This window comes from Sebastes fasciatus, chromosome 23 (genome assembly GCF_043250625.1).
Source record: "Sebastes fasciatus isolate fSebFas1 chromosome 23, fSebFas1.pri, whole genome shotgun sequence".
NCBI lineage: Eukaryota > Metazoa > Chordata > Actinopteri > Perciformes > Sebastidae > Sebastes > Sebastes fasciatus.
Window position 1 is genome coordinate 5,821,542 of NC_133817.1, and position 15,242 is coordinate 5,836,783.

General features: G+C 41.9%; 1 protein-coding gene across 2 annotated transcripts in view; it reads right to left on the bottom strand.

Moving 5' to 3' along the window:
* Positions 1 to 1,073: 1,073 nt before the first annotated feature.
* Positions 1,074 to 15,242, bottom strand: part of slc38a4 (solute carrier family 38 member 4) — a 34,562-nt gene continuing 20,393 nt past the window's right edge. For both annotated transcript variants that reach the window (XM_074626417.1, XM_074626416.1), the window contains exons 7-16: positions 15,158 to 15,239; positions 14,979 to 15,061; positions 14,256 to 14,314; positions 12,467 to 12,727; positions 10,956 to 11,035; positions 10,716 to 10,816; positions 10,100 to 10,224; positions 2,746 to 2,890; positions 1,487 to 1,584; positions 1,074 to 1,319 (exon numbers count right to left, since the gene is read on the bottom strand). In XM_074626417.1, the coding sequence (XP_074482518.1) occupies positions 1,215 to 1,319; positions 1,487 to 1,584; positions 2,746 to 2,890; positions 10,100 to 10,224; positions 10,716 to 10,816; positions 10,956 to 11,035; positions 12,467 to 12,727; positions 14,256 to 14,314; positions 14,979 to 15,061; positions 15,158 to 15,239 (1,139 nt within the window). In that variant the 3' untranslated portion in view covers positions 1,074 to 1,214. The remainder of the gene's footprint in view (positions 1,320 to 1,486; positions 1,585 to 2,745; positions 2,891 to 10,099; positions 10,225 to 10,715; positions 10,817 to 10,955; positions 11,036 to 12,466; positions 12,728 to 14,255; positions 14,315 to 14,978; positions 15,062 to 15,157; positions 15,240 to 15,242) is intronic.

Consider the following 15,242-nt stretch of genomic DNA (forward strand, 5'->3'; position numbering starts at 1 on the left):
ATATGGATTTTCTGTCAGCATGATGTGATAGTAGCCTATGGCACGAGTTGAAAATATTTAACTAAAATCTTGGCATGTTGAATTTTACAAATGTTTGGCTCTTTTGGTTGAATTTAATTCACTTTTTAATTGTCCAATAGCATTTTTTGTAATCTGCATATTATAAATAGTTGCTCATACATACTTTTTTTGACGATTATTTATAAAAAATAACAACCTATGGTTTTATTTACACCTATATGACGTGCCAAATAAATTATTCCAGCAGGTGTATATTATATACTGCATGTCGGAAATGATCGCTTAGCAGAATTGAAAAGAGCCGTATGAGTGAGTAAAGTTTTTTTTCAGTAGACACACTTAAATATGTACATTAATACCTTGCATGTTCAGATCCCTCTGTGACAGTAATACTGAAAGCATCTCCTCGCTTCCAGGATGAAAACAGCCGGCAAGGAAGATCCTTGAGAGAGTGCATGAACCCGATCGACTTAAAACTGTATGTGCATGTAGACTTTGGCAAAGCTTCTGATTGTTAACATGTAGCAGAGCAGCAAAAATAAAAACAAACTTTTAACAATTATTGATTAACCTTTTTGTTTTGGGCCGAAAAATACAGGTGTAGATGTGTTTCACTATGTCTAGTCAAAGTGATACGTAATGCTAGAAGTGCTTCTTGTTCCACGGAGGACGACGACACACCTCCACCTCCAAATGTCTCCTTCAAGTGCACAGAGGACTGAGGGGACAGGCATTGTCTTTTTCCAACCCTGCAGATCTCAGTTCACAGATCTGCTTCAGGTGAGGGCTGCACAGTAGCCTTTGTGTTTGTTCCGTCTCTTCATGAGCTGGAAATAATAAGGAAGATGACAAGGATTTTCAGGCTGTCTTGGTGGCACATTAAACCAGAGTGTTTCCCCCTCTCCCGGTTTGTGTTTGTGTCACATCCAGAACTTTTACAGCAACGACAAAAAAATAGAAACCGAGCAAAAAAAGTCTCCCTCCAGTGATATTCTCTGGGGGGGAAAAACTGAAGATGTCTTAACTCGGTGCAGCACATTATGTCCATATGATTATGATTGATGTTTGTGATTTGATGAAAGGAACCACTGGTGAACCCTGTTCCCAGATGTTTGACCAGCTGAGATGGTCGGGGTGGGGGTGGTGGAGGAGGGGGTTTGCTGCACTTGTTAAATGTGAATCTAAGAGGGATCTTAGTGACCATCGCTGGAGCCTGGGGGGTTGTGCACCCAGTCGAGGACGATGAGTGACAAGCTGCCAATCATGAAGACGACTCCCACGACCATGAAGATGAACGCCTGAAGAGAGAGCAAAGAGAGACAGAGGAGGGATTAAATGTGGTCAAATGTGTGATGATGCACAAGTCATGTTTTTCAAAATGTTATCCTCCCCTTAGGGGATAGAGGGAGAAAAATGATACGGTGAGAAAGACGTTGATGGAGTGTGTGTGTGTTTCTGCACTTACCCCGATTTTCTGCGGGGAGCGGAACGGCACTGATTTTACCAGGCGGATGTAAAAGGCAGCTGGGAGGATAAAGATGAGCATCGTGGCTGCAGAGGAACCTGCAATGAAAGAGATGGATTCAGCGAATTGTAGTTTTAAGACAGTTGCTATTTGAAATATTAGATATAGATAATAATAAGCGATTTTCGGAGCGATTAATTCGCATGTCAATACATTTTTACGCACTGTTTGAACACGGGACGCAAATATTACGTGGTGAAAAAGTGGCATACTTTTTTCAGATCAATGTCAATTTGATGAGCTTTCGCACCGTGATTTAAGGCATCAACCAATCATGTAGTGCGAAACGCGCTGAATTGCGCCTTTATTTATGAAACAACAACAGAACGGAGGCTCCGTAGTAGAACCAAGATGTTGACGTAGACGTTTAAAGTTTGCCCTCTTGGTTGACAAAGGTAGCGCAGACCAAATCCATTCCTTTTTTCTTTCACCTTTCACAATAAAAGCCCGAGACATATCATATTCGCAGGCAAATATTATTTGTCCCGCGCCCCTGGTGTGTAAAGGCCTTAAAGAGGAACCTATTATGCTTGTTTCCAGCTGATTGGTCACTAAACTGTTTGGATTCCTCTCCAACTTCGCTCTAACTAACTTTGTTTGAGGGCCAAACTAGCCGTTATGCAAATGTGGTACTTGTTGACATCACCGTGTTACGGCAGATGCGTTCAGGCAGTTCAGGAGCAGTTGGAACTGTTACAGACCTTTTACATGCACTAAAAACTATATAACCCAACTGAAGGAAAAGGGAAAAGCACAAAAGCATAATTGGTACTCTTTAAGAGCAAACAAAGTTTAACTGAATCATCCCTTTTGTCATTAGCAATTTCCCTTTTACATTTTCTGATTTGAATTTGAATATTTAGCTTTGAGATGTTTGTTCAGCTTGACGCCAGGGGGACATGTCTACATATCTGTACTTTTCAGTGTTTGAGAACGGGAGATTCAGTGGTCAAACGGCTCACGCGACCGCACAGCTGACTCGACCCGACACTTTAAGCTTCTCTACTTCCAACGTCTTTACTTAATAAAAACGACCTCTGAACTGAAGGTGCTAATCGGGCCCCGACTGCCTAACTCCCTGTTTCATTAACTCCTATTTGTCCATGTTGTGGGTTCTTCATGTTCCTCGTTCTTATTGTCTGTGAACCAAATCTCCCTCGCCATTATTGTAACAGTTTAATTTGAGAAACGGAACTCACCGATGAAGCCGAAGATGTCCCTGATGGTGGGGACGAAGATGACCAACATGTTGTTGAAGGCCAGGATGGCGGCGGCAATCAGCATGTGGCGAGTCCAGCTGAACTCTCGACCGCTGAATAGCAGTGTGTTGATGGAGGAGCGTATCTGGGTAAAAACACAAAGAATTGATATTTAAGTCTTTGGCTTGATCATTAAAGGGCAACTACTTAAAAATTCATACATCGTTAAAGACAGTCCAAAAAATATTTGCAAACATGAACAACTCTCTCCCGAATTCAAAAACTAGCTCATGTTCACAAATATTGATTGAACTTTACGAGGCCATGGAAATAACATATTGGAATTCCTAATTTAGGTGGTTTTCCCCTTTAATATCATGACAAAGTTGTATAAACAACTGACTGAGAATGCAGGAATGTGTAACAATCACAGCATTAACTTGTAATTTAATTTAATTTAGTATTAAAGTCCAGCAAATCCAGCATTGTTACTCTTCTACGTCTCCAGCAAAGAAACAAATCATTAACAACAACAACAGTCTGGATGTCTGCTGGCCTGTGCTCGAGGCTGATTCCCAAACTTGGCCACTGACTGAAGTGTGTCAAGTGCTACGAGGCGAAGTGTGTGTGCACTTGAGAGACTGAGTGTGTGTGTGTGTGTGAGGGAAACAAGAGAGAGCCGGGAGATCCCAGCTAAGACGCCCGGTGCTGCTGAGCCACAGGCAGCCTGTTCAAGCCTCCAGTGGGTGAGAGGTCGCGGGTGTCAGGTGAAACCTGAGGCACCGTGAGCTCGAAGGCCGCAGAGGGGAAGGTTGCAAAGGGGCGGGGCTTAGCAGCGCCCATTCAAAAAGGCAAGGGATTATCTCCCGCAGTGTAATGGAGGCACGGGATTGCATCAGCCGGGAGTGAGAGGAGGGCGGGTTTGCCTGCAGGGTGGTGGGGGGGGAGGTGTGTCTTTACCAGAAGCAGCTATTGTCACTTGTAGTTGACTTTTTTTTTCCCTTTCTGCCAGCTTGTCTTCCTTCCTCTTTTACTCACTAGTCCCCACATCAAGGCAGATGAGGGCCACCAGTCGCCATGACAACACATTTAATTACAGCTCTGGTCGGACGTGGTGAATGAAATATGAGATGCAAAATGGGGGAAAGTAACTTCTTTACTTAGTTTACCTGAAAAGGACGAAAGCATGTGCATTCTTTTTCCTTTTTTAAAGAGCACGCCACATGCCTTCTTTGTATCCGGACTTAAGTGCAAGATTTATATCCAGTTAGCATGGCTCAGTGGAAAAAAAAAATCACATTAAGTGGATTTTCTGCACTGTCAGATTGAACCAAACGACCTCCATCATGACTGTCAGGAGGCACCGAGATGGCGCCTGCGCTTCGCGGTCCCACTGCCAAAAAAATGTCCCCACTTCCAAGCCAAAAACTCGTTTTCTTGTGGGAGATATTGACAATAATTTAACTGCATCCCACCTAAAATTCAAGCAATGCTCCTTCCTCCCACCAGCTGTTGCGTAATCAGCGCCGGCTCGGAAAACTAGAGCCTGGACGCGGCATTTCTCTCCGAGGCTCCAAACTATTCAGCACCCGACTGTTACCTGGGGGCAAAGCCTTTGGAGCGCACCGTGTGATATTTGCACGCTTCTTTTGCTCGTTTGTCTTTACCTGTCAGAGTATGTGGACGGACTAGTTGCAGGAAGCCGGATTTACCCGGCCACAACTGGGTTCAGCCAGTTAGCAACAAACCTGGGACTTAGTTATTAGCTAGTGCTGCAAAAGAAGTATATAAAAAACAAAAGTTTTCTCTGTTTAAGTCAAGATTTCCTTTGTGAAAGTGCAAGTATATTCAAAGCAGACACTGTATGAAAGCGGTTAAACACAACAGATGCTGGGTGTGAACTGAAACTACATGCAGCACGGGGAAAGCACCATGTCAGGTAAAAATATCAACAAGGAAAACAACATGTTTTGACCATATTGAAACTGAAGAATTACTTGAAACTAGACAACTAAAGCCTGAAAAATTGAGATACTGTACTTTACTGCAACCAAAACACACTCCAGAGCAAGGCCAAACATGATGCAATGAATGTAGACATGAGCTCTCTAGTGGTGACACTGACTCTCTGCAGCAGTCCAGTTCAACTCATGGCCAAAATAACCACACCTAGGATAGTAAGAACCACACAGACATAGTCACTTTTCTGACGGTTCCACTTCCCCTTTGTACATTAATAATCACAACTTTTTGGGTTGCCAGGTTGTGAAATACCTCGGACTTCTCCTTTTATTTTCCTCTTTTAGCTCTTTGATTCATCAGAGGACCACGTCAATGACTGTTTGACCTGTTTGACCTCGTGGTAAAAAGCTGCAGTGCAACTGGACCACAACAATTTATTAACTGCATACTTAGAAAGTGTAATTAATGACTTTAATGACAGAATTAAATCTTTATTGATGAGGACAACAACAGAAAAAAATGGATTTTTCACAATCTGGCAACCCCAAAATTTTTTCCTATCAATGGCTATAAACTGGCAGACAATTTTGTTCTCATCGTGCCATTATGAACGACTTTATTAAGCGTTAATAAAGCCGAGTTACAACCTACACACCGTTTATTAAGGGCGATTAACTAGAAATATTGACCGAAATGTCAAAAGGAGCGTTTAACTGTGTCCTTGGAAGACAAAAGAAAACAGTTGCAGTTTTTTCTGGGCTCGGCACAGAAAGATGTGCGTGTGTTTTGCATGCTGATAAAATGTTGCATTGTCCAAATGTCAGTCACGAATTTAAGCTAACTATGGGCGTTTAATAGGGATGTAAGAAAATATCGAAAATATTAAACGTCACAATATTATGTTTTGTGATACTGTATAGATTTTTAATTAATAGTTTGCATGCAAAAATGAACTCAGTAAATACTCTAAAAAAGTAAAATTGTATGCATATGGAGGTGTGTTCTTGGCACTATGACCGTTTTCTTGAAATTACATTTAAAAATCTCAATACATCGCCTTGCTTACAGTATCGTAACCCCTGTATCATGATACTTGTAATTGTTACTAGCTAACGAACTACCTAAACCTTTACTGCAGTGTTTGAAATGGTGATGTAATTAATGCACTATTGTTCTATGAAAGAAAAGAATGCATTTTTAAAATTTAAGACACATAAAAATCAGTGTAGACGAGTAAAAGTGTCCACTGACCAGACAGAAAATGTGTAGCTAACTGCTAATATTCAAGACTAAAAAACAACAAATGAACCATTATAGGAGAAACCAACTGCTTACATATGAGGCTTTAAAGGTAAGTACTCTGGATGTAAATTTTACTACGTGATGTTTTAGACGTAAAGGTGACGGCGGTGCTGTTAATCAGCTCGTGTGCAGCCGTCTCCCATGGTTTCAATCTCCAGCTGGAGCCTGAGAACTGGGGCATGTTTGACTCCAACATAAAGCCCTTTCATTATGTACTGGATCCTAGCAAAGCCCTGTGTGATCTGGCCTCTGTTAGCATCTATCCTTCACGTGACTGCACACACACACACACACACACACACACACACACATTCTGTCCTCTCTCATATAGAACTTGTCCACAAGAGCCAAGGACAGTGGCAGACAAAGCTATAACGTTAATCTCTAAGCTGAAGGTCGGCGGCGTTTCCCCGCAAAATGAAGGTCAGGAGGATTCGGAGGCGAGATTCTCAAATGTCAAATGGAAACTTGGCAGAGTGGGCGACGCGACCGAGCAGTTCTTTTTGATCCGATGCCTCGCGTACACACCAAGTTTCCGCAATCTTTCGACCATGTTACAGCAACACAGTTTAATTTACTACAATAATAGTGATCAAACTCTCTACAAACTGTACAAATGCACATTTCTAATCAGAAATTCGTGCATGAATCAACTTTTTTCCACTTCACAGCATTAGCTAAGGTTTAGTCACATTACTGTCTCTCAGCAACTGGTGTTAAAACAAAAACTGACTTATCTAAACAAGGATATGACTCGCACCTTTTCTTGGGAATCCATGCAGTTTAACACTCCAGTTTTTAACACAACAAATTTGTCATTTTTAAGAGCTTCATAGCGGATTTAAGGCCAAAGAGCACGAGGGTTTCTGTTGTAAGTGTCTGCAGTGGGATATGAACCCCTAACCCCCGGCTGCGTTTCTGCCTTTCTCTTTTTCACTAAGCTACAAGTCACCACAGCTGCTCTGCGGCATCCTGTTTCAGTCTTGTGTTTCTCCGTCCTTCAAAACAAACGTTTATCTCCTCTGTTATCTCAGTCCTCCTCCCCTTCCTCTCACTTTCCCAGCATCGCTCTTCTCTATTTCAATTACATTTATTCATTGTGTGATTGCCGTTCCACGTCAGAGAGTTGGAAGACAGACTGTCGAAGCTTTCCACGTTCTCACACATGAATAATATGTTTGCGCTAAAAAAAGGATCAAAGGGACATATATAATTGTACGTTTGCAGTTAACCAGACTAACTATAAGTTTGTCTTTTTTTTTCTGAGAAAGTATCGTCTTGAAAGAAATTGCTTTCCTTAGACCAGGAAGATACAGATATTAGTAATCTGTTTTGAAATTGATATTATGATGTTATCCTTTTTTTTGGGAAATATTTCATACCATATTGCTTTTAAATTCTGAAAGGTGTGGCCTATTTCAAACTGTCAAAGACACCCCACATTCACCCTGGAGAGTGCTGTTGGTGCCCCGTGTGAAACCAGAAGGCAACGTTGACTTATTTGTAACTTCCGTACTTAAGTTACGCCATTTCTGGGGTTATTTTAACCCTAACCACGATCTATTCTTAAACCTAACTACGTAGTTCTGTTGCCTGAACCTAACCAAGTTGATCTTTTCTTAAACCTAACCAAGTAGTTCTGTTGCCTAAACCTAACCAAGTCAATCTTTTCCTAAACCTAACCAAGTAGTTCCGTTGCCTAAACATAACCAAGTTGATCTTTTCTTAAACCTAACCAAGTAGTTCTGTTACCTAAACCTAACCAAGTCAATCTTTACCTAAACCTAATCAAGTAGTTTTGTTGCCTTAACCTAACCAAGTTGATCTTTTCTTAAACCTAACCAAGTAGTTCTGTTGCCTTAACCTAACCAAGTTGATCTTTTCTTAAACCTAACCAAGTAGTTCTGTTGCCTTAACCTAACCAAGTTGATCTTTTCCTAAGCATAACTACATAGTTTTGTTACCTAAACCTAACCAAGTCAATCTTTACCTAAACCTAATCAAGTAGTTTTGTTGCCTAAACCTAACAAAGTCAATCCTTTCCTAAACCTAACCATGTAGTTCTGTTGCCTAAACCTAACCAAGTTGATCTTTTCCTAATCCTAAACAAGTAGTTCTGTTGCCTTAACCTAAGCAAGTTGATCTTTTCTTAAACCTAACCAAGTAGTTTTGTTGCCTTAACCTAACCAAGTTGATATTTTCCTAAACCTTATCAAGTAGTTTTGTTGCCTAAACCTAACAAAGTCAATCCTTTCCTAAACCTAATTAAGTAGTATCATTTGAAGACGGAAGTTTATTTTGAAAAAACTGTATACAAGTAACGAGCAGAAATTGACACGTGCGTCACGTGTTGCTGCACATTCATAGGAAATGAGATATAACTTTTCGTTAGATATCATACGAACCGTTGTATAAAAGTATACGTTGCCTATTTACATAGACTGTCATAACTCTTGAACACACTGTGAAATTGTAACCAAGTTTACATACATGTGATAAGACTTCCACTTTATGGATGGCACTGCAGCAACATTAAAGCAAAATTAAAGGGGTGGCCCTTTAATTTTTATGGAACAATTCATCCTAATATTCCCAGATGTGATTTTGGTAATCTATCACGGTCACCATCAGACAATAATTACATTGTTCCTCATTAGATTTCCAACAATTCTATCATTACCGCAATGCATTTGGAGGCTTGTGCCGCCCAGGCGATGGTTTGTGTTTCTGTCTCCCCTCCCCTGCCAGCTCACCCCCCCGCATCTCGCTGGCTCCGCCCTCTCTATCTCCCTGAAGGTAGCGGGCAGGGTGAGGGTTTTTCCACTGTCCACTCTGAGCTGGTAAACTTCCACTGCAGAGAGAGAGAGGGGGGATCCTCTATCGCATTCCCCTGGTCATAAAAAAAACAGCAGTGTCTGCTGCGGGGTGGGGTTGGAGGGGTGTGTGTGTGTGTGTGTCTGTGTGTATGTTAGTCTGAGGGATGTGTGGGAGGACGGGAGTGTGAGAACGCAAGCATCAGCTAAATAACTAAAATGTAACCGAATGTGGAGAGTGGATATGAAGGAGCACAGATAAGTGTGCATGTTTATATTCTGTAACTATGTATGAATGTGTGTGTGTGTGTGTGTGTGTGTGTGTGTGTCGAGGCATAACATGCAGTCATTGCTGCATCATTTTCTGTCAGCACTTTCCTGCGACCAAATATCCCCAACTTTGCTGCCCCCTGGTGGCCACCGTCTGTACCTGCAGCTACTTTCAGAAATGATTCACAAATTAGCAGCTGTGCGTCTTGACACTAAACCAAGTGGGTGTGTGTGTGTGTGTGTGTGTGCGTGGAAGCTAAAACAGGGGCATGACACTTCCTGTGGCCAGCAGCCATTTTTGTTCCCCTCATGTCAGACAAGGGTCTAGTTAAAATTAGCCCATGAACATATATGGTGCGGAAAGGAAGAAGGAGTGTGTATGTGTAAATGAGACGATACGTTTTGGTAGCAGGTAACCTTTGACCCTTAGTTTAAAAAGAAAATTGAGCACACAAAAAATAAGAGAGGCTTTATTATTGAGATCTAAAAATGTGTGTAGAAATAAGTGCGTCGGCGCAATTAAAAAGGTGGGGCCGCTTTACGACCTAAGCCTCTGGGATCTGAGATGACGACAGAGGTAAAGTGCCAAACCGAACAGCGTGTTCTTTTTTTTTTATCGAACTGCCAGGAAAAAAAAACAGCTGCGTCCAGAAAACGACAAAAAAAAAAAGACCTACTCTGCAGCAAACACAGAACACAGTCTGTAAGCAGAATGACACCAAGTGGCAGTGATTTTCTACTCAATGAGTGGCTTTACAAGTAGCTGGTTTGGCGTCGGGTGGAACGCACATTTAATTACCAGGGTGGTGTATGTTTGTGTGTGTTGTCTGCAGAGCGTGTTTGCGCGCTCTGACGTGAATCGAATTATATCAGTTGCTCAATTTAATGATGCAGAGAGAGGAAAGTACAGCAATGCTGCAATGAAAATTGAGTGTAAAAGCCCTAGAACAGCCCTTAGTTTGTTATTGGCGACAGAAAAAGACCATGTTTGCGTGTGATGTACTTACAGGGAACAGCACGATGGGGACAGTCAGAGTGACGGCGGTGAGGACAGCCAGACGCACCATCAGCAACATGGTGTCAAACTTGTACACCTTGGTGAAGGTGTGGAGCAACTCTGCCTCCACGTTTTCTGTTGACAAAATTAACAATTTGTGAACAAAAAAAGTGACAGAAGTGATGGAAAAGCAAATATTTTTTGGCACCATAAGGGACATCTCTTCCCTTCCAACTAAAGTAAGCAGAATTATTTCTCTTATTGTCTCGAATAAAGGAATCATATCAGTTAAAGAGGACCTGTTATGCAAATTTTCAGGTTCGTACTTGTATTTGGGTTTCTGCTTGAACTTGTTTACAGGCTTTAATGTAAAAAAAACGCTTTACTTTTCTCATACCGGCTGTGCTGCAGCACCTATTTTCACCCTGCGCGCCAAACTAGCTGTTATGCAAATCTATTACTTGGTGACATCACCACGTAAAAAACTATAAAACACACTAAAGGAAAGGGGAAAAGCATAATAGGTCTTCTTTAACTATCTGTCTGTTTGTGTCTTCACGCAGAAAAACAAAACCTGTTTTTTTTTTAAGATGACTGTTACTGATTTCGTGTATCGTTGCTCTTACCATAAAAGGTGAGGTAGCCAAACAGCGCCGACAGCATGTACATGATGAGCATAGTCAAGATGGACAGGTTGGAGACGTTCTGCATCTTTTTCCGGCTGCGACTGTAGAAACAACACACACACATTTAGAGAGGTCACATCACGTTTTACTTGCAGTAAAAAAATCTTGGACACGCAGATTGAGTGAAGTGACCCTTAAAATGCTTCCCTGCTTGATGTAAAGGGAAAAAAGCGCACTTACTCTCTCAGCTCACTGTAGATAGGCAGGACCTCAGGATGGCAGACAAAGGCGAAGGCCAGGATGGGAAGAGTGTATGCCGTCTGAGGACAAACAATATACAGAAAGATTTTTTATCACTGCTGTTAAAGTTCACGTGATAATAACGTAACTTGTGATTTTTAGGCTGTAGAGGGAAGATGCTTGTATCATATGAAACTAGAAAACCTAAGGAATCCATTGGTACCAACCACGTCATAGTAGCTTGTCTCGAAGGAGGCTAAATAATGCTCCAAACTTATGCTAAATTTTGGCATGGCCATTTTCAGAAGGGGTCCCTTGACCTCTAACCTCCAGATATGTGAATGTAAATGTGTTCTATGGGTACCCACGAGTCTCCCCTTTACAGACATGCCCACTTTATGATAATCACATGCAGTTTGGGGGCAAGTCATAGTCAAGTCAGCACACTGACACACTGACAGCTGTTGTTGCCTGTTGGGCTGCAGTTTGCCATGATATGATTTGAGCATATGTTTTATGCTAAATGCAGTACCTGTGAGGGTTTCTGGACAATATTTGTCATTGTTTTGTGTTGATAATTGATTTCCAATAATAAATATATACATACATTTGCATAAAGCAGCATAATTGCCCACTCCCATGTTGGTAAGAGTATTGAATACTTGACAAATCTCCCTTTAACAGATCGATTAACAGCCCTAATTTTTATGCGATGTCATTCAGAAGTATGGCAGAAATGTCTAACAGGGGATAGAGCTGTGTTTCCAAGGCTAAGGGAAAAAGGACCAAAGCAAAGATGAAACTTTCCCTTTAAACCCTTAAATACTCCTTTACCCTGCACCTTAATTCCTCAAACTGTAACTGGCATGTGATTAAAAGCCCAAAATAGCCCAAAAGAAGCCGGTAGTCATCTCGTCAAAGAAGGTATAATGACTGCTTCTTACCCTTCTAAACAATGTGAAAATCGCAACCTTTAGCGCAACCAACCCCATGTGAACATAATGCCATGAGTCAAATGCTTATCCTGATTTATGATCAGACATAAAGCCCTAAACACACACACACACACATACAAATGCCAAAACACACCCTTAAAACCCAACCTTTACCTAACATGTCTTGGCGGATACTTGGCATTCTGCTTCTGTTGGATTTGTGAACTGTTGGATGCATTCCTGAGTGAATGCCCAACCGTCTTACATTGTTTTATAAAAGATTATTCACGTGGATAAATATTGCGTCTGTGATCTCTTCGTTTAATAGTTTACCTTAGAAATGGGATACTTTATCCTGGCTTTTTTTTTGTAAGTCTTACAATCACTGATTCTGTTTAACTGAACCAATGGAGATGCCATTGTGGCTTTCAGTAAATGACACACCTTCACGATAAATACTATGGCATTTCAAAAGTCACACCCTCTAAACCTTTGCCAATGACATAAAGCGAGCTTAGACATGACACTGTAAGTTAGGCAAATGTTTGGGCCGCCAACCAACCAACTCCATCGTACCTGCGAGTTGAAGACAAAGTATTTGGGCGTGCACATCTCCTCGTCGTCGGGATGGGGCTCGACGTGGACGCCGGTGGAGTGGTGAGCGTCGTGGTTGCCGGGCACCGCCGGGGAAACGTCGGCCCGGGAGAAATCCATGTGCGCCGAGCTGTTCAGCGGCGGGTACAGCCCCGGCATGACTGAGGCGTTCATGCTGAGGTTGGACGAGTGGTGGTAGAAGAAAGGAAGAGGGCAGGGCAGCTGGGTCTTCTTGTAGATCACCTGGGGAAAGAACAAGATGAAGTCAGGTCACGTTCTCCCAAATGGTGCACGGCAGTAGTTTATTTTCCAATAGACGTGTGCTTGCTCTATATTTACGGCCACAGGTTTCTAAACAGGGCAGTGTAATACACCCTGTGGTTGCATTATTGGAGGTCCTCAACTCTCAGTAGTGAAGACTTCGTCAAACGACAGCTAGTTAGCAAATTAACAATATTTTTCTGCTATGTAGGTGAAACTGCATTAACTTGAGTTTTTTGGGGGAAACTTGGGAGAAGCAGAAAACAGATGTACTGTAGATAAATGCCTGGTGTGCCTTTAGAGTAGCTAACCCAAATTTTTTATTTATATAATATGGTAGAAGTGTTCTCTGGGCTTGCCTAAGCACAAATCTGAAGAAATTTTCAAAACCGGTCAAACTGTTTGGCTGAAATGTGAGTTTTTCTCTTCATACTATATTTAGTTCTTGGGCTAGAGAGCTACGATCGGGCCCAAGAAAATTGCAAAAAGATGCGCCTTCTCCTACCGAATGTTCAGCACAGCCTAAAAACTGTCATATCACAGACTACAAAAAATAAATTAAGCTTAAAGTGAAAGTTCAGACAGGAAGACCCTTAACACTCTCTCATTCACAACCTTTCTGTCTCTCTCTCTACTGTCTCCTACTCTATCAGCTGACTGTGGGTGTTTCACTCTTAGATAACCAACACAGATTCTACCACGCTCTCCATGAGCCAATCGTATCGTTGCAATCAAACTTTAAAACTGTTCTCCTCCCTACCGCTGTCAGTTTTCAATTCAGTGTGACTCGAGGCAATCTCCGCCCCATCACCTCCAGGCTTCATCAGATTCTGTGCCCAGGCCTGCTCCACATTCCTTCATTAGATCTTCAGCTACTCCCTTCACCACCACCACCAGTGTCTAGACTCCAGGGGGGAATATATCCTAATCTCATCACGGAATCACTACCCCCTTTTAATATACTACGTCACGATGGAGTCTTTGATCTATTCTGCTATTATGTATCATGTAATACATTTATTGTTCATTCGATACGGGGTCACTCCTGATTGAAATAAAACAACACTAGGAAATATGAGCGAACCTGACCCATTTCACGCCCAAGGAAATTTTGAGAAATTACAGCCTGAACCGGCCCGAACGAGGCCGATTAGGGCAGAGAATCAAAGCTCTACTTTGGGCACATGGGACTACCGTTTTTGTAGATATATTTTGTTATATTTTAGGAAAGAAAACAGAAGTCCCATGTGCCCAAAGACTAATTATAGCATCATAAGAAAGTGTCTGTATCTCAGAAATTACAAGGAGCACAATCAAGTATTTGGTATCTATGAACAAGTTGAATATCAAAGTTGTACTGCCCAAAGTATGTCCAATCAGAACAAATGTTGTGTTTCCTTATCATACTAAATCTAGTCTTTGTGGCACAAATGGGATGCCCTTCTCTATGCCTGAATCCCACATTCACACTTCATAGCTTTTGGAAAAGCTTTTAGACAGCTGAACTTACCACCCCCAGGAAGAAGACCATGCAGGAAAGAGAGAAGCCGCTGGTGTAGCCCAGGTAGCCTAAAAAGAGGAGAAGACATCAGTGAGACAAACAGTACCCAGATACTGATGTGATGCTAATATGGTACAGTTTGATATTCTTACTCTACGCCTCTTGATTATCTGTTCTGGGTCTTTTTTTAAACATCAATTCATTCTGGTGTCTATTCTCAGATATGGGTCACATCTCTGTTTTAGGTTGTGACCCACATTCTAAAATAACATCTGTCTGACATGAGCAGCAGTTCAGCTTTGAGCTATAGTATGAATGAAGCCTTTAAGGTCCGGATGACACCCATAAATATAACGCCTGCGGACACCAAAATCTTAACAACGACTGTCATTTATTCCATTTAATTCAAGCATGTGGCTTTGATACTATTTGCTTCTGTTTCAATCACATATAATCTGTACAGTAGGCTCAGTGTGCCGCCTCCTTGGAGCTGAGCCAGTTGAGGAGGATCTGACTCTTGCATTCATAAATTACATCTGAGTGGCGGAGCTGACTGCAGGCCTAATAGCAGTGTTGCGTTACAGTAACTCCTAATTGTCAGAGCTGACTAAGGGCCCCTCTAGTGTCGCATTACTTCTGGTTTTGGCGTAGGTGGTTACAAGACAGCTGCAAGGACTTAAAAGAAAAACGTGGCTTCAGAACGATATACACATTCAGTGGTGGAGTCCTTACCCAGGTTTTTAAGGAGAGATAACGGCAGAATGATTCCGATCGACACGAACACCACCAGGTAGTTCCCGTTCATGTACCATTCACTGCAAAAACACAGCACAAGGGGTTAAAATGAGGTCAGAGCCGATACTGTATACACTGTACACACAACGTTTATCTCTACAAGCACACACACTCACCTAGTGATTTCCTCTAAACCCAAGAATGCTCGGATGACTTCGGGTAGCTCATACTTCACGATAAAGAGGTAGCTGGACATGGCTG